This window comes from Pimephales promelas, chromosome 15, assembly GCF_988280905.1.
Source record: "Pimephales promelas chromosome 15, fPimPro1.hap1.1, whole genome shotgun sequence".
Lineage (NCBI taxonomy): Eukaryota > Metazoa > Chordata > Actinopteri > Cypriniformes > Leuciscidae > Pimephales > Pimephales promelas.
The window spans coordinates 23,540,167-23,560,058 of record NC_142783.1 but is presented as its reverse complement, the minus strand read 5'-3'; the positions used below and the strand labels follow the sequence as shown (position 1 = coordinate 23,560,058).

Sequence of the window (19,892 nt, the reverse complement as noted above, 5' to 3'; positions counted from 1 at the left end):
GGCTAGCCGGCTACATGTTAAAAATAACAAACACACGCGTATTAACAAACCATTTTACATTTACTACACAATTTAAACATGTATTTTTATTCGCAAAGAGAATTTGTGTGTGTGCGAGAACAAGGTTGTGTGTATATGTGTGTTACATAAGAGGTGTAAAAATAGACCCGGCTCTGCACCATTCCTCTTAGTTGGCTGCTCTCGCACGCACACTGCTTCACCGTACCCAAAGGGCACACACAACAGTGCTCTGAACAACCCCTCACACACATGCACACTCACATATAAGCCTGCATCATACACACAAACATAAATGCACAAACATACACTCGCCAAAACCCTGCAAAAGCATCACACATGCACCATCACAAACACATTATGGACATTCTCCATCAGCTTAGTAAACAAACACACAATAGCCAAACTGTTTTTATGTCTTCTTGTTGGCTTACATTTGAGCCTCCTTAGTGGGTAGAGTACGTTGTTTTATCCGCAGACACTGAGAGGCACTTCGGTCGTCAAAACGCGTAAAGCAATAAACCCATTCGACTGAGATTTGGAGCCATCAGTATGACACATGATTGACATTTTTTATGACAGCGAAAATGTAGCTTTTGAAAGATGTGGAGAGATCTCTGGAGTCAGTCCACAGACTTCATAATCCAGCCAGGCAGCCACACTGCACACACATGAAATGTTCGCCTCAAAATAAAAAATAAAAATCTGTGATTTCTAACTCACCTTCTTGTTGTTTCAAACCACCATGTTATTTTTTTCCACGCAACAAGATTCACCATAAAGGTAAACCATGTAATTTGTGTTATTTTGATTACGGATAAACTGCCAATTTCAAAATTCTGTACTGCTTTGAAAAGTTAAATCTGTTGTTTTAAAATGCTACAAGTGAATTTAGACTTAACTCTCATTAACTATTTTTATTATGTTTTGATTGATACTGTGAAGCTGCTTTGATCCAATCTATACTGTGAAAAGCACTATATAAATATACTTGACTTGACTAACTCTAATTTTATGGAAAAGATCTATGTAAAGATTATTTTTTAAATTATATTTTATGGTAGATCACTCAGTAGGGAGGGGGGCAATTGTGTTAGTTTTGTTTGTATTGTTTGCGGATGTATGTGAGTGGGTGGGTGTGCGTATATAGTTTTTTGGTTGAGCGAGTGAGGGAATGAGGGTGTGTATAATGTATTTTTTGTATATGTACACTAACCTTAAGGATTAATAGGAACACCATACTAATACTGTGTTTGACCCCTTTTCGCCTTCAGAACTGCCTTAATTCTATGTGACATTGATTCTGAAAGCATTCTTTAGAAATGTTGTCCCATATTGATAGGATAGCATCTTGCAGTTGATGGAGATTTGTGGGATGCACATCCAGGGCACAAAGCTCCCGTTCCACCACATCCCAAAGATGCTCTATTGGGTTGAGATCTGGTGACTGTGGGGGCCATTTTAGTACAGTGAACTCATTGTCATGTTCGAGAAACCAATTTGAAATGATTTGAGCTTTGTGACATGGTGCATTAATCTTGCTGGAAGTAGCCATCAGAGGATGGGTACATGGTGGCCATAAAGGGATGGACATGGTCAGAAACAATGCTCAGGTAGGCTGTGGCATTTAAACGATGCCCAATTAGCACTAAGGGGCCTAAAAGCTGAAGCTTTATATTGGACCTTCCAACGGGACAGTGATCCCAAGAATACCTCAAATTCCACCAAGTCTTGTTTGCAGAAGAAGTCCTGGAAGACAGTGGTCATCAAAGTCACCGGACTTGAACCCCATATCCAGTGGGATTTGAAGGTGGTTGCAAGATTTTATTGAACTGGAGGCCATTGTTTATGAGGAATGGGCTAAGATTCCTCATAAATCCTACCAAAAGCTGGTGTCTGGTTATACCTTTTGTTTATATCAGGTCATAATAACTGCAAAATGGTGTTCTACTAAGTACTAAAGATGCTTACCATGAAGGGGTTGAATAGTTTTGAGACTGCAGAAGTCATTAAAAGTGGCTTTTTAAGTTGAATTTGGGGAAACCATTGGAAACATTTGTTGTGTTGAGCTATTTTAATAACTTTTGTTTGATTTGTTCATTGCAAACAGCTGAAAGTCTGTAAATTTTGCCAATAAATCTGATTTGCAATGGGGGTTGAATAATTGTGTGTGTGTGTGTGTGTGTGTATTTATATTTGGTAACCATTGACATCTATTGTGTGGAACAACATGAAGGTGAATAAACAATGACACATCCGTGTTTCTTACTTGTAACTTGCGAACTACTGCTACTGTCCTCAAGCCCTTTTCATCTTTTCCTTTTCATCCACCCTTCCAAATCTTTTTTTTCTCCCCTCCTTCCTCGTCATCCCACCTGGAGAAGCCACACAAGTGCTGATATTTGAAGTGTCTGGATTGATCCCTGTCAGGATGAGGCTGTGTTTTCTTGTGTGTGTGTGTGCACTTTCACGTGCATGTACAGCTTATTCACTCACAAGCACACATAGTAAATCTTTCCTTTTCCCCCTCCTTCTAAAGCAAAGGGTGAAGCTTCTTGACCTCTGCATTAACAGAAATAGTTTTCCTGCGGGAGAGCTGTGTTATGGGGAGACAGAGACTGTGTGTGACATTTATGGAGTCAGCTTCTGCCCAGCTCTCTGCTCTCACCCTGTTTGTGCGCTGACAACACATTTGCAGTGTTCTCCACTCGCGGTTCATGTGTGGTTTGTGTGTGTGTTGAGAGGAGAGATTCTGTATATTATTCAGCTTGAACATGGAGGATCATCAATAATAACTAAGCACTGAGATGGAGGCTGTAAAAGAAGTGCTTCACTGTCACGGGTGGAGTACATTGAGTGCTCGCTGTTTCCTTTTTGTTTTTAACTCTTTTTGTGAGGAGAGCAATTTTAAAAAAGGGTTTTGATATACAGTGTGGCTCTAAAAATATGAGGGCACTTAAACCTCACTTTAAAAATGTCTGAATTCCATGTCATTAAATAACAACATGTTTTTTGAGCACCAAATCAGCTTTTTGGAATAATTTCAATAAAGGGATCATGTGACTCTGAAGACCGTAGTAATGATACTGATTTTTCAGTTTGGATCACAGGAATATATTACATGAAATATATCATCATAGAACACAGCTATTGTAAATTGTAATAATATTTCACAATATTATTACTTGTATTTTTGAAAATGCTAAATGCCGCCTTTGTGAGGATAAGAGACTTCTTTGTCTTCTTCTGACTTTTGAACTAAAGGTAGGCTATGTGGTCTCTGGATATCAAACGTTAGTTGATTATTTCCATAGTTAATTCTGTGTACACATGTTAACTTGTGGGGAACTGACTGTGGATCTACTAGATGTTTAAAAGGTTTTGCAAAAATGTCTCATTTTTGCAAAAAATCTGATTGTAAATGTTTGATTTGATATTGGAGTCTGTGCAGTGGCATTCAGACATGTGTAAGTGCTAATTAAGTGTGCAAATAGTTCTTTCTAGAAACATTTTCTATAATTTGGCTCTGTGATGTGTTTGGCGGCATTGATGACACAGGCCTCAGGGTCACAAGGAAGGTCAGTGATTGTCGCTTTGGCTTTGTAGGACCAGCCAATCAGAATGCAGTGTGTTGGCCTTTGAAGAGAGAGAGAGAGAGAGAGCTACAGAAGGCACCACACGGTAGAGAGCGCACAACAAGATGTCCGACATCCAGTTCTACGGAAAGATGGATGAGAGAGTAAATTCACTGTGGAGGTTACATGACAGGAATGCGCTGAAACACAAATAGCTTCCCATATTTTACCAAGGGGCGAATGAATCCAAGATTGCTGTATTTCTTTCTTTCTTTCTTTCTGTAACATCACAGTAGAATCGAATGTTGCTTGATAATGTTAGAAACATCATTAAAAATATTGACATATTCAGTGTATCTTAAATAACTGCAAATTCTTGAGGTGTGAGATTTTAAATGGGTCTAAATTATGTGTATATGTGTGTGTATTTTTTTAGGAATGGCACAGGGGAATGACCATGGCACACAGTACCGTTCTGCCATCTACACCTACAGCCCAGAACAGCAAGAGCTGGCCATGATGAGCAAGCATATGTACCAGGAGGTGCAGTATCTCGAAACACACACAAACTTTACATTGTATCATGTCCCTTTTTTTAATAAGTTAATGATATTTCATAACACTTCCCACTTCCCCCTTACCCCTTCCTAGCCCCTTCAAACCCTTTATTACGATTCTGTTATTTATTTACTATGATTATTTAGATATTACTTAGCTAAAATAAGGACCTATCATAGACTTTTATTGTTTTTATGTAAAGTTAAATATAATGGCTGTACAAATGAAGTTTAATCCCTAGAAGATAACTTTTTGCATTTTTATAAAAAAAAATTATTTAATAATTATTTTTACATTTGAGAATGTCCCAAGGGATGTAATTTTTCTAAATGATGTATTAGAGGGGGGATTCATGAGCAATTAAGTACATTATCGTTCAAAATCGTATCGTTGGTGGCCAGTAAGATATAGTTTTCTATTTTTGAATGTACTTAATTTTTATATCAAGCAAGGATGGATTAAATTGTTCAGGAGTGACAGTAAAGACATTTGTATTGTTACAAATGATCTATATTTCAAATAAATGCAATGCAATTCTTTTGAACTATGCATTCATCAAAGAATCCTGAAAAAAAAAGTGTCATGATTTCCACAAAAATATTAAGCAGGACACCTGTTTTCAACATTGATAATAAGAAATGTATCTTGAGCAGCAAATCAGCATATTTAAATGATTTCTGAAGGATCATGTGACACACTCATGTGATCATGTGGCCGCACTAACACAAATAAAGAAAACTTTGGGTGCCAGACTGGGTAAAACCTGTCAAAATTTAAATCAACCCAGGATAGCCAAAATGTAACCACCTGTTACACACTAAAATTATAGTAATAATCCCAGAAAAATTCAGTTCACAATGGATTCGTAAATTATATACTGTTCATAATAATAATAATTATAACACAAAAAAGAGAAAATGGATATAAATGAACAAAAACAAAACAAAAAAAGAAAGTTCAACACTAGCTAGTTCATTAGTTTTTAAAATCCATGCAGAAAACCTTGTGTCATGCACATTTGCAGGCAAGAAGCGATTAGATCGCGTGTCATCTTCGACACCTAGATAAGGCGGATAAGCAGCTTTGGCTTGTCTTTAGAACAGTTAGTTAGATTAGAAATCAGTTAGTCTGGAAGTGCAACGAATTCCACTTTGAATTCCAGATTGGCAAGCGGCCGTCCTTCCCCATTAATCCATCCATCACGATCCCAACTGGCAAACTTCTCAATACACAAACAAATGGATGATGCATATTTTTCAGGTACAACACACTTCCTTATATTCAACTTTCATCCGTAATTAACATTAACATAAATACTCCATTCATGCAAAAAGGAAAGTGAAGGTCGTGATTTGTGACACAGATTCTCTTCACTGTCACAGCTGGAGTAATGATGCTGAAATTCAGCTTTGCCATCACAGGAATGAATTACATTGAATTACTGTACATGTGAATTACATTTTAAAATGTATAATAAAGTTATTTTAAATTATAATAATATTCCACAAAAACAAATTATTGTAGTTTTACTGTATTTTTGATCAAATAAATGGTGATAAACCAAAACTCAGCCTTGGTGAGAAATGTAAAAAAAAAAAAATAAAAACAAATACCAACCAAAACATGAATGCTTTAATAAATTTAGTGTAGAAAATATAACCACAGATTTAGCCAATGATTTGCTTTTTCTTCCCCACCACATCTTCAGAAGCACTTTTGTCCTCTCTTCTCTCAAACTGTCCACTGTCAAACACTGACCGCCCACACCTGTCAGAAAGATGCTCATCTGATTGCCTGGACTGTTAGCCTGTCGAACTAGCGTGATGATGCTTTGTTTTGTGAGATGCAGGAGCTTGGGTTAACATCACCGTGGTACGCTTTGCTCCTCATGTCATCCGCCTTGCTTCTAGGGCTCAGATGTGATTTGGGTGAGAGGGGAATGAGGCGGTGGCAGGGAGGTTGGGTGACCCCTCTTGGCCTTGGCCTTGTGCGCATCAGGGGTGAAAGGTCAGGCTTGCGGGAGGCAGCTGTGGTTAAAGGGACGCAATCAGATCAGGGGACCGAAACGGACATGCTGTTGATGGCCCTTGTGACCCCACAAGCTTAAAATGAACACACACACAGATGTAGTGAGGACCCCACAAATTGCATGTCAGCAGGGGTTAAAATGGACCAATAACATTTTATGTGTATTAAAGTGTTTAAATTTATAATGTTTTAAAGTGTTCTTGCTAAATAAAGATAGGAGAATACATAGATGATTTGGACAGACATGCACTTATATATATATATATATATATATATATATATTTGATCAAAAATACAGGGAAAATTGTAATGTTTTATTAATAGTTTACTCCTGTGATGGCAAAGCTGAATTTTCAGAAGTTATTACTTGAAGTCAGTGTTACATAATGTTCTTAAGATGCTGATTAGGTGATCAAGAAACATTTCTTATTATTATTAATGGAGAAAACAGTTGTGCTGCTTAATGTTTTTGGTTAAAACGGTGATACTTTTTTCAGGATTATTTTTTCAGGAAATTTATTTTAAATATTGTTTTCTTATTTTATTTCATTTATAAATTTAACGCATCCTTAATGAATAAAAAAAAAGAAAAACGTTGCCTAAATAATGATCAATATAAGATATATATATATATACGAGAACTGGTGTTGATAGGATAGAACTATTGTTTAAATAGTATTGCAAATAAACTGTTCTAGAAATTCTATACGGCACGTGAAGTTGTACAGTAGGTGATATGACCTGAAACCTGATGACCTTTTGAATGGAACGAATGGCTCCGGATTGCATGAAATCTATTTTAATTATGTTTATTAAAAGTGCGACAAATGAAGAGTTCAGATGCAAAGGCCTCTAAATGCCATTTGAAATTTTCTTCTTTAATGATGATTTTTATCAAGCTTGTATATTTAAGTTCAGTAATTTCACCTAAATGGCAATGATAATTACCTATTAATTTTTATTTAAGTGAAATTACTGAACTTAAATATACAAGTTTGATAAAAAATCATCATTAAAGAAGAAAATTTCAAATGGCATTTAGAGGCTTTTGCATCTGAACTCTTCAAATATACTCTACTTTATAGCTTTTCCCTGCAGTCGATGCTTGTGCTTCCCTCCTGATCCTTTTCTCTCCGAGGGCAGAGCAAATCTGAAGTGGTTTCGAAGAGCAGCTTGGTTACATAAGCAGCAGTGATGAGATTAGACATGTTAGCCCAGAGTCTTGTTAAAATATTGAGGAATGTGCGTTTGTGTTCACGTACTACGGAAAAGCAGCACAGATTGCCTCGCAGTGGATAGTGAAAATGTTGAAGAGGGACAGTGAAGTGAAAGACAGGCGTGATGAGTGTGAAGAGATTGATGAGGCCTTTTTGAGGACTCTTCCATCAGGTCAAACTCAGGTGATGAATCAGACACTGACATCACATGCAGACAGGAAATGAATTATTAGCACCCGTTGAGAGTTGCACTCCATCAGAGTCTCTCAAAACTCTGCCATCAGTGAGGGCAGTCAGGGAGAAGGAAAAGCAGGAGTGGGAGAGGAAGAAACGCTCTTTTAAATGCCGTGGATGAGGAGAGGATGGGACGGGAGGGGTGCTGTAATAAAATGTAGGAATTTGCAGAACATCAAAGAGTTTTTATTCAGTAGTCAAAGAGAGCGAGAGGAGAGAGAGAGTGGAGGTACAATTCTGCTGCAGTGAAGCACTTTCTCTGAGGAGTTATTTTGGGGATTTGAATGGAAGTTTATGAATTTTCTTTGTTTATCTGTGCGTGTTATGCTGCAGACACCAACATTTCATTCATTTATTTATTTATTATGGATATGTTATGTTCTTTTTATGCCCCATATCAAATAATGTGGAGAGATATGGGGGGGGGGGATGCAATGCACAAATGGGATAAAAACCATTTTAAGGTAAAAATGTACATTTATTTATTAGAATATTTATATTTTGCGTTTTTTGTGCAATGCTATTGTTATTCCCACTTCAAAGTGTTATCATAATATTTATCATCCAAATAAAATTTAGTAAAATGTAAGATTTTTATGTAAAAAAGGGTTTTTTTTTAATGAAATTAATAGACCGTATTGATGTAGCACCCATATGCATTTTTTTTTTTTTTTTACTTCATTATTACTTTAGTCATGTTTTTCTTTGTTCTCTTTATAACCCTTGTAAAAACAATAAAAAGTTTTATGTAAAATTCTTTTTAGCTGACATTAACCAGTTAAATTCACAATCTAGTCAATTTTTCCCTATTTTTTCTTCGGGTGAAATATCCTGTTTTATTGTGAAATATGTCAGTTTATGGAAACCAAATGTGATTTGAATGTTGTTTGGTTCTGACTTTAAGAATAAAGGAAAACGATTTAATTATTTCGACCATGCTAGCAGATTTTGATAATGAAAAGAACCATGTAATAATCATAAATATAGTAGTAATTGGCTTAAATAAATAAGTTTTTCTTCAAAAATGTTAATCGCTAGTGATGCCTAGCTCAGGTTCCCAAAAGCGCTCTACCTAAAAACAAAATCTCTCTCTCTCTGTTCCATGCCATGGAATCTTAAACATATAGATGCTCATGCTCTCGCACTTTGATCTGTCTCCTCTCACAGGTCACATGACCCTCCACTGTCTTATTCCCTCTCACAAAATGCAGGAACAGCCAAGTATGACAAAATGGATTCCTGACTATATCTCATGCACACAGACACACACACACACATGCTTACATGCAGACTAAACATGGGTGGAGATGCACAGAACAGCCTTGGCCTGCCCTTTACACTGTTGTTTTTTGTTCGTTTGTTTGTTTGTTTTTTACCATTATTCTATCATCCTTTTGAATGTTTGGCCTAAAGTGAATCACATTCTCATATATCTCAGCTTTTAGCAGAGATTATATAGTCTAAAGCAGAAACGATACGCAAGATAGCTAAGCTAAAACACTGTCGGTTTCCATATTCAGATATTTTGCAGCATAGCTTTTTAGTTCATAGAAAGAGCTGCATTAATATTCATTATTTATGTTAAAAGTAGGACAAGCAGTTGCAGTTAAACGCACACAGGGACTGTGTGTTAGTGCGCACATGTAGATTTGTGAGTGTGTGTGTAAATAGTCTTATAAGGTAAGTTTGTGCCCAGAGACACACAGAGAAACCCAAATTAAATTCAGTCTAATGGGAATATTAAGGGAATTCTGGTTGTGGAAAAGCTATAATGAAGACAGTATATACACCAGCAAATAGTTGGACTAATAATAACATGAGTGTGTTTAAGGATGCAGAACCCCTCTTGTGTTAGTGGCATTAGTTGATTCATCAGAGTCACATGAAGCATATTCAGATATGCAAATGCTTATGTAATATATCACGCTCTCCTTGCACCCCCCCCCCCCTCTCTCTCTCTCTCTCTCTCTCTCTCTCTCTCTCTCTCTCTCTCTCTCTCTCTCTACTTGACTTTCCAGAAAAATGTTCTCCTCCATCAGAGAGACACAGACCTTGAGCTTTGGCCACCAAGTTTCTGTCACCTTTTCCACACAAACATACAGTTTTCCCAAATTGACACTTCCTTTGCTTTTAGTGTAGGCCTACACTATTTTAAATAATGTGCACAATTTAAAGGGTTATAAAAAAGGCTCAACAATAAAATAAAATAGATCTGTTGGCCCATCCAGGCCTACCAATGTACACTCTAAAAAATGCTGGGTTGTTTTAACCCAACTTTGGGTCAAATATGGACTAACCCAGCCGTTGGGTTAAATTTTTACATTACATTTTTAACCCAACATTTCAGGTTTGTCCATATTTGACCCAAAATTGGGTTAAAACAACCCAGCATTTTTTAGAGTGTAGGCCTAGCCCCCATAAGAATAATAATAAAAAAAAATTAAAAAAAACATTACATATATTTTTTGTGAAAAATATTTTTTCATGTGCCAGATGAATTAATTAATTAATTCAAGGAAAGTAAACCAATGTGCTCTTTAGAACCACATAAAAAGGCCTAAATGAACTAAATTAATTCATTTATTTAATGTATTACTTTTTTACGGGATATTTTTTTTATATACTTTACCAAAAATAACAGCATTTTATTTATGAGTCATTGTGATGATAATAATTATTATTAAAAATGACATTATAATTAAATCATAATTTAATTAATAATTTATTTTTCTCATCAAGTGTTTGGTCCTCTCTTTACACTCATCTTCCTGTTCACTGTAGCAAGTGTGTAAACATGTAATAATCCAGTAAAATCATTCTCAACTTTTTGCCTTTTAAAAATGTTAATTTTCACAGGCAAGATTTTGACATACAGAGCATATGGGGAATGTTGGCTTTATGTTGTTGTAGGTATCTTTGTTTTGTTTATGTCCCGGCTGTTGTTAGGATGTCAGGATGTCTCTGGGATGTTATGGTGCACATACAGCCTCCTTTGTTAGCTATTAAATCAGAAGTGCAGTTAATGCAGCAGACTTATGTCGCCACCTAGTGACTGAGATCTGAACCAGCATGTGATGTGATGACTCAAAAACCAGCGCAATAATTCTTTCCTCTTTTTCTTTCAGTTCTAGAGACGTGAGCTTTAGAAATACTGTGATTGATGTTCAAAGGTGTTTTGTTCTCTATGTTTGTACTAGTACTACCTAAAGCAATTTTTTTTCTGCTGTTGGAGTTTACAGAAGTGACCCCTAGAGGGAGACAGAACTTCAACCATGTCCCTAGTTTTGGACACTAATGGCTTTAAAGGAGTAGTTCTCTTTAACCTCCTGAGACCCGAGAGTTTGCCTGGTGTGCATTTTATAATTTTTCTTGCTATTTGGGACAAGTAGGACCTAATAAGTATAATAACTAAAATTTGTTTTTGTACAGGAAGTAGTTTTTGCATAAAATGATGTCCTCATGCAAGGACAGTGGGTCTATCTTAACTACTTGAGACCTGAGTTTTGGTTTGGTGTGCTTTTAGATTTCTTAGCTTTTTGGGGTTAGGAGGGAGCAAGAAATATAACCAGATATTATATTTGAACATGAAGCACTTTTTGAAAAAACAAAAAACAAAAAATTGTCTGTATGCACAGAAAACAATCAATACACCATTGTGTAAAAAAGTGCAAATCTATTTTTTTTTTACAGCATGAGCATTGTGCCTGAACATTTTTCATTGTTACTCTTGCATGCATAACTTCTGAAAATTGATATGGAAAAACAAAATAAATATAATAATGAAATATAATATCCATAATAATATATAATATCCACATAAAAAAAACATATCCAAAACAAATTGAAAATTTGATTTCTTTTTTTGCAATGCTCCAAAATTTCTGCTTCTCCAAACTAGAAATGTTCTTTTTATCTGTGGGAACAGTGGATCACACTTAACCGGTGTGAAAGACTGTGTAACTGTTGCCCCTGAACCCTCCATAGGCTTTATTCGTGCCCAGGAGAGGTGCACCATTGGATGCGCAATTCTAAAAATCAGCCCATCTTTTCCAGGGGATTTTTTGATTTTCAGAGCTCCACCACGGTGGAGATCGAGCAAGAGAGAGCGTATGTGTGTGTGTGTGCGCGCGATCGCGAGTGAGTGATGTGTGTGTAAGCGATAGCGAGTGAGTGAGCGAGCGAGAGAGAGAGAGAGAGAGTGCGCGCGTGTGTGTGTGTGTGCGAGTGAGCAAGTGTGTGTATGTGTGCATGCGCGATCGTGAGTGAAGCCCCGCCCCGTTGAGTGTGTGTGTGTGTGTGCGCGCTCGAGTGTGTGAGCCTGCCACAAAGCTCAATGCAACTACAAATTTTCATTTTTTTTGCAAGTTTCAACGAAGCTTAGTCCCAATGTCCACATATGGGGACATCAACTTTAGCAGCTTGGTAAATCTTTATTTTTACAAAAGTTTGTCAAATGTGCATGCCGTTTCAAACATACAACACTATTATGCATAACTTAACAAGAATCAACAATGAAATGTTATTAGATTGTTTACCTTGTGGAAGTTTTGGTCTGGAGTGGCTGCGTGACATGTGACCTGTTTTCTCTGCCATCTTTAAATTATTTATGTTAATTTTTTTTCTCTTCTGACGCCACCAGATGGCAGTGTAAGTGTCCTCGTTTGTGAAAAACATGTTCCAGTCACACAGAATTAAGTATTATGCTGCACAGAACCAAAAATGTGATGTCCCCGTATGTGCACGCAGGGTCTCAGGAGGTTAAAAAAAAAAAAAAAAAAAAAACTTTTGCTGATAATTTACTCACCCTCGTGTCATCCAAGATATCCAAGATATTTATATCAAAATGAATTAATCTTTTTTTCATGTCATTTGGTTCATTCAACGAACGAAATGAACAAATTGACTCGGGAAAAGTTTCGTTCATTTTGATAAACGAGTTCGAACAGGAGAGTCACGAACGTGCATCACAGAACAGAGCAACGCGACCATTTGAGCTTATAAAACTTAAACTGTATTTTTTTTTTTTTAAATGAGCGATCGTTTCACTTGATAAGACCCTTATTCATCATCTGGAATCGTTTAAAGCCCTTTGAACAGTTTGCAGTTTGCACTGAAACTGTCTTTTGGACGTTGAATCGTTTGGTTACCAGTAAAGTCCATTATATGGGAAAAAAATCCTGGAATGTTTTCATCAAAAACCTTCATTTCATTTCGACTGAAGAAAGAAAGACATGGACATCTTGGATGGCATGGGGTTGAGTAAATTACCAGCAAAAGTTTTTTTTAAAGTGAACTACTCCTTTAACATCTCGCACACAAGAAAGTGTTGTTTCAGTTCAAATCGAATTGCTTCTCCCTGGACTGCAATCAATTTTATCCTCTTGATATCAAGAATGTGTCATCATTTACGTCTCTTTCTCTTCTCTTCTGCTAGGCGCTGGCGAGGAATGGCCTGGGTAAGATCACCACAGAGATCCGAGAGCACACCGAATTTTACTATGCTGAAGACTATCACCAGCAATATCTGCACAAGGTGCCTAAAGGATACTGTGGGTTAAAGGGCACAGGTGTCGCCTGTTCTTTTGGAGGAGAAAAAGAGGAACTCTGACTCAGGGCACAAAGACATAATTGTCTTCTATTTTAAAGGGATAGTTTACCCAAAAACTTTGTTATAATTTATTCACCCTGTCGTAGTTCCTTTTTTTCTTGAGGAAAGTCATATTTAATAATCTTCTGAATAGCTGGTTTATCGTAATCTAGATCTAAAACCATAACAAAACTTTTTTTCATCACAAAAAAACTTTTACTGAATTTTAATGAAATACTTTTATTTATTTTTTTATTTCAACTACTTACCCAGCAGTATTTCTCATTTTTGGTAAAATTCTTTTAGTTAACTTTGGCCTGGTTTCACAGACAGGGTTTAGATTAAGCCAGGATTAGGCCTTAGTTCAATCAGGAAATTTAAGTAGCTTTTATAAACGTGTAAAGCTTTTTATAAACTTAAAATAAAAAAGCTTACACCGACTTGTCTACAAGCCTGTGTTTATCACTCCATTTTCTGCTGAATCAGTTTCTGGTTCAAACATATGGCTGAATTTAACCAATATTTCCTCTCGCCATTGTGTAGCATTTACGAAAGTTGACTGAGTGGATCAGGTTGTCCGAGCTGTGAGTGAGTGGAGGCTGGGACTAATTTGCAAATTAATGGGTCCAGGTAAAATGAAGCAACTGTGTAGTCGCATTTGAGATATTTTAAGGCATGAAGAAAGTGTTTTCACAGGAAAAAGCATTGAAAAATGCCATTTTGATTATCAAAGATGAGTTTTAAGGGGTACGATTATTGACTGCAGGGAGACTTGAACAATATAATAAGAACAAAAACCAAAAATAACAAAACTACTAAATTTGAGAAAAAAAAATATATTAAAACTATGATCGCATATAAATGAAGCTAAAATAATACTGAAACACAGAAAATGATAGTCACTCTTTTTCATGCAGTTAAAATAGGCTATAGCTTTTAAGCTTTAAAAGGGAGCACACCATTTCTCACCCAAAACTATTGTATCGGATGACTTCAGAAGAATATAGTGCACTAATTATATGGACTATTTCACTGTTCTTTTGGGTTCTTTTTGTAAAGCTTGAAAAGATCGGTGTGAATTACTCTTTTAATACGTGAGAGGGCTGTTTTGTAAGTGTATGTGTGGATTTTCCTGTCAAAATGTCAGTAGTCTCAGTCCAAAGCTAGCAGCAACCTTCTGCCAGTGATATTTCCTGAAGCTAAATCTTTCATACTGTCTGCTCTAGAGCATCTGCTCTGTGGCCCATTGCTGATCTCTATGGACATTATTGTTCTGCAGCATTCTAATACATCACCCCCGGATTTAAAATACAAAGGACAAATTCTGCCTCATGGTAACATGCATCACAACGCTTGCTTTGTGAAATCCAGAGTTTTTACAACCACTCGGAAAGGTGTACATAAGACATTTGTAAAAATAGAATTTAGCTTTTAGCTTATCCCAGTGACCTAGACCGGGCAGAGAGACAACCTGGATGAATGGCCAGTCATTATTATAGTTATTATTATTATTCAGGGAAAATTCTTTTTATTTCTCTGTAATTTTCTTTGTTGCACATGTCATTTTTTACCACTAGGAGGCAGCACATGTAAATATAAAAGGCATATCTCTGAATAAGTTCGGGAAAATTGTCGAATGTGTCATTTTTGTGCCATTGGCATCACCAAACAAAAGCAGAAATTACTAGAAAAGAAAGATTTGTCATTGCTTTACAAAGGCTTGTGAAGGTCATTTTGGCATGGACCCAATTTAAATACGTGGGACGTTTGAGAGACTTGGAAGCTGGAAAAAATTGTGGTTGGATGGCAGTTGGTTTCTAGATGGTTGTTACGTTTTTCTGGGTTGTTGTGGGGCATTTAGGTGTTGTAGCCTTAAAACTTTAGGGTGAGTTAGAGCAGAAACGACCAGAAGACATTTTTTAAAATGTATTTTTCTGTATTCCACAACATATGTCATACAGGATTTGTATGAGATGAGGGTGGGAAAATGATGACAGAAGTTTCATTCTGGTGTGAACTATACAAACCTGCTTCAAGTGGGTTATTGTAAATATGCTGGTTTCACACCACAGCTGTGTAAAGTGCTACACATGAGTCAGCTGCTCATTTTAGAAAATGGAATAGACCTTGAGAATATGCTGAGTCTGCTGACTGGCCTGACCAGAGCCGCATAATTACAATGATTATATGTTGATCTGTCAGACGGTAACTGCCCTTGTTTACCTCATTAAGTTGAATACGAGGTACTGACTTTGTTTAAGTAATATCCTTGACATGGTTTAAAAACTGTGTCAAGGGCTTGTAGAACCGTCAGAATGGAGGATTCTGGGAGTCTTATGTGGTGTGTTGTCGTCTGCTCCTCAGCTGATGATGTCACTGTTATCTATCATCTCTGGCTGTGTATCTGGGATGAGACACACACATGATTCACACAGCACCTGTATATGAGCAGACAGATTTCTGGGAAATGATGCATTCATCTTCACACTCCCACGTGTGTGCTATATGCACCTACCTGTTTTCACCGCCAGACATGCATAGGAGTTACAAACACACATTTCTGCTATGTATGGTTCAACGCAAACATTGGCGAAGGTCAGATTACCAAGATTTGTTAAACAACTGCTTTCTTTTTTTCCCTATGTAAATTGATCTTCATACCGAGGTCACAAAAAGTCGTTTGTACACTTAAGTCACAATTAATGGCTAAATTACAGTAGACATTTTCTTAGAAGTAACGTGTATATATTGCTGTATTGTATGAATATTTCATTTTTATTCTATACATATCAAATGTATTTTAACTCTTCTTTCCAATCGAACTGAATTCACGAGACGTAGTTGGTGCTTTAACATGATTTTAGTGTTAAAAAACTGCTAAGCATTTATAAGTTGTGTCCAATGGTGTTGTAAAATTGGCATGATAACATAAGGCCTAAAAAAACACTATATTGACCATAAAAGATGATGTGAAAAACTTTACAGCTCAAATAATGCACATGGTTTAACAGAAGAATTAATGCGAGTGTGTTTATAAATTCTAAACTCCAAAAATTCTTAAAGTTCAAAACTCCAATAAATTCTAATGATCCAAAACCTGACCCTTTTTACTTTCATTTTTTAAGAAATCTAAGCATTTTGTGTGTGTGTGTGTGTGGGGGGGACTGCTGTATATTGCATGTCTTTAGTTGAATTACTATGTCCAGTACAGCCACAAATCTACCAACATACACACACAGGTGTGGTGGCATGTTCATTGAACCAGACACACACACACACACATGTACACACACCCTGACACACTGACAAATCTAGAAAAAGCTTTTTTGTTGACCGCAGTCTGATTTCCTCTGCTCTATTTTCTCTTTTCTTTTCTTTTTTCTCTTTGTGTCTATCTCTTCCTGACACCTGTGTGTAGGTGTGGACCGTGGTGCAGGTGCTCTCTCTCTCTTTTGCTTTCTCTGCCTGTCTCTCTCTCTCTCTCTCTCTCTCTCTTACTCCCATTTCCCCCCTTCATGAGGTTATTTTGGTATGATGGTGATATTTTTTGCATTTATGCACATGTTTCTCACTGGCTTGTCGCATCGCTATAAAAATCAGTTTGACTTTGGGTATGTCCCCTTGTGGTTACCGCTGCCTGCCTATCTGATTGATCAGCGGGTGAAAAAGTGTGTTGATGGAAAATGGCCTCACTTGTATCTCAATGAAATGAACTATATGTGGTTCAGCAGTTTTACTCTCTTTAACTCTTTATGTGGCTGTTAGTGAACAGACAAGCTCCAAAATTAAGAAAATTAACAAAAAAAATAGTTGTTACATTTTCTGTTGTGCGTTTTGTGATATTATGTGATATGTGTTAGGTTATGTTATGATTTGTAATTTTTTGTGTAATGTTCTGTTTTGTGTTATTGTGTTTTGTATGTTTATTTGATATAGCCTATGTTTTCATTTTATGTTTATGACTCACTTAAAGGATTATTAGGGACACCATATACTAATACTGTGTTTGACCCCCTTTCGCCTTCAGAACTGCCTTAATTCGACGTAATTCTTTAATTCTAGCATCAACAAGGCATTTTCGCCCCCAGAGGACTGCCGCATACTGGATGTTTTTCCCTTTTCACACCATTCTTTGTAAACCCTAGAAATGGTTGTGCATGAAAATCCCAGTAACTGAGCAGATGGTGAAATACTCAGAACCGGCCAGCCTTGCACCAACATCCATGCCACGCTCAAAATTGCTTAAATCACCTTTCTTTCCCATTCTGACATTCAGTTTGGAGTTCAGGAGATTGTCTTGACCAGGACCACACCCCTAAATGCATTGAAGCAACTGGCATGTGATTGGTTGATTAGATAATTGCATTAATGAGAAATTGAACAGGTGTTCCTAATAATCCTTTAGGTGAGTGTATTGTATGTTATATGTTATGTTTTGTTATATGTTATGTGTTATACATTATATGTTATACGCTATACGTTAAACAAATGCTGTATGTTAAACGCTATACGTTAAATGCTATAAACTGGGCCATTTTTGTGAGGCATATCCATGTCATAAAGTGGCCTAATTATTCAGAATTCACCCTATAATTATTGTTTTTATTGATTTCAAAATTATGTTGATGTCTTATTTATAACAAATATTAATAATAATTTATTAAAGTTTATCAAAGTTCACTTTGAAAGAATAAAATAAAAGAGGAAAGTCAACAATGTGCGGATGAATGTTCTTATTATTGTCATATATATATATATATATATGATAAATACACAAGGACTATAGAAATATATCTTAAAAATATATTTAGTAATATTTTTTTTAAGTCAATGCCAGGTGAGGCCAAAAGTTTAATTTTGGAGCTTGCTTACAAAAGATCAGCTACTCTTTCTGTTCTCTGTGTCTGTATTATTCCTCCCTCTGTCTCTGATCATATTGGTGACTTTGTGCAACAGTATGAAGGCAGTGAGTGTGACAGAGCCAAACTGTCCAGGTGCAAGTGTCTGACTCCTCCCTCTCACTTACACACACACTTCAGCACAGGATGAAGACACTCGGCAGTTATTTCTGTGTTTCCTTCCAATCTGATGGAGTTTTGGTTCCTTGCCACTGTCGCCTTGCTTTTGGCTTGCTTTGAGCTTGCTCAGTTGGGGTTATTTATTTAGTGTTTAGCAATGTTGTTGATCTGTGTTGTGCTACTTACATGTTATCACTGTGAAGCTGCTTTGATACAATCTGTATTGTGAAAAGCGCTATATAAATAAATGTGACTTGACTTGACTTGACTTTCCTGTCTTGGGTCTCTCTCACACACACACAGGTGCAGTGGAGAGTCACTCAGTGATGAGGCCACCAGCCAGTCACATGCACGTGTGTTTTGCGACCGGACACGATGACACACTTTGATATTTCCCTCCCACCCCCAGAGAGAGAGAGTGTGTGTGTGTGTGTAAGAGAGAGAGAGAGAGAGGGTGGGTGGTGCTGTTACTACAGGGGCAGAGGTCAGAAATCCCTATAAGGGAAGATGTCTAGAACAGAAGAAAAAAAATAAAGGCAGAGAGAATGTGAGAGAGGGAGAGACACCGGTGTTCCACACCGCCCACATCTCGCAGATGTGCTGCCCGGAGAACAGTGAAGCTTACTGGGCAGCACAGAGACAGCAGTGTGCCCTCAACACACACACACACACACACACACACACATACGCGCTCTCGCGACCAGGCGTGATTGCTCCATTAGAAGGTTTCTCAGCTGTGGCCGTTTCTCACACACTCGCATACAGCTGCGAACACACAATTATAGCCTACTTTGACCCTCACGCACAGACGCTCGCTCGCTTACGCACAGACGCACCTTTCAGTCTATAGTTCACATCCCCATCAGACCCCTGGGTATTTTGAGAAAGGCCACAGGCACATATAAAGCTTTTTGTAGTCATTTAGGTCAATGGAACGCTTCGTCCAATGCTGTCAACCCATCAACTGATGAGTAAACAGGAAGAAGAAATGTGAGAGTGATAGATAACAGGGTTTTCGTGTTCACGTCGACAAACTTAATCTCATTAGAACATCAGCAAACTCTTCAGATCGTAGATAAAACTCAGTACTGGACTTTTCAGAGTTGTCAACCTTTATCTTCTTTCTTGAGTTTCAATAACGCTCTTTTTGATAGTAGATAATTTTTTAACTGCTTACACCCATGGTTCTCAACCAGAGGGCCTCAGTATAACTTTAAAATAAAGAAAAACAAGAAGAAAATGAGCTAAAATAACAAAAAGAAAAAAAATTCTTTAAAGAATTATACAAGTGTGAGTTCTAGACTTGGAAAAGTCATGTAAACAAATAAAATCTTAATGTAATGTAATATAAAATGTAATATACATTTTTCCAGTTATGGCAAGTTTTAAAATATTTTATCAGGTATAAATTGTGAGTAATTTTTTTTTTTTTTTTACTTGAAAACCATGAATCGCTGGAAAAGTATTGGGGGGGGGGGGGCCTTTGAATATTTTTGTGGACAATGGGGGACCAATGGAGTCAAAAAGGTTGAGAACCACTGAACGTTTTATTGCTCAAAACTGACTAACTAACAAAAATTAATTTAACATGTTTATTCAGCGATAGTGTAATATCCTTTGGTGGAAACCACATCCACCGTTCTGGTGACTGATTCAT

At 36.8% G+C, this 19,892-nt stretch overlaps 1 protein-coding gene across 5 annotated transcripts in view; it reads left to right on the top strand.

Annotated features, from left to right (window-relative positions):
• msrab (methionine sulfoxide reductase Ab) overlaps positions 1 to 19,892 on the top strand; it is a 47,133-nt gene that overhangs the window by 17,771 nt on the left and 9,470 nt on the right. For 4 of the 5 annotated variants that reach the window (XM_089120397.1, XM_089120400.1, XM_089120398.1 and 1 more), the window contains exons 5-6: positions 4,030 to 4,136; positions 13,065 to 13,163. In XM_089120397.1, the coding sequence (XP_088976523.1) occupies positions 4,030 to 4,136; positions 13,065 to 13,163 (206 nt within the window). Of the gene's footprint in view, positions 1 to 4,029; positions 4,137 to 13,064; positions 17,936 to 19,892 lie in introns of those variants that run through there. The other variant, XM_039673945.2, reaches the window with a different exon arrangement.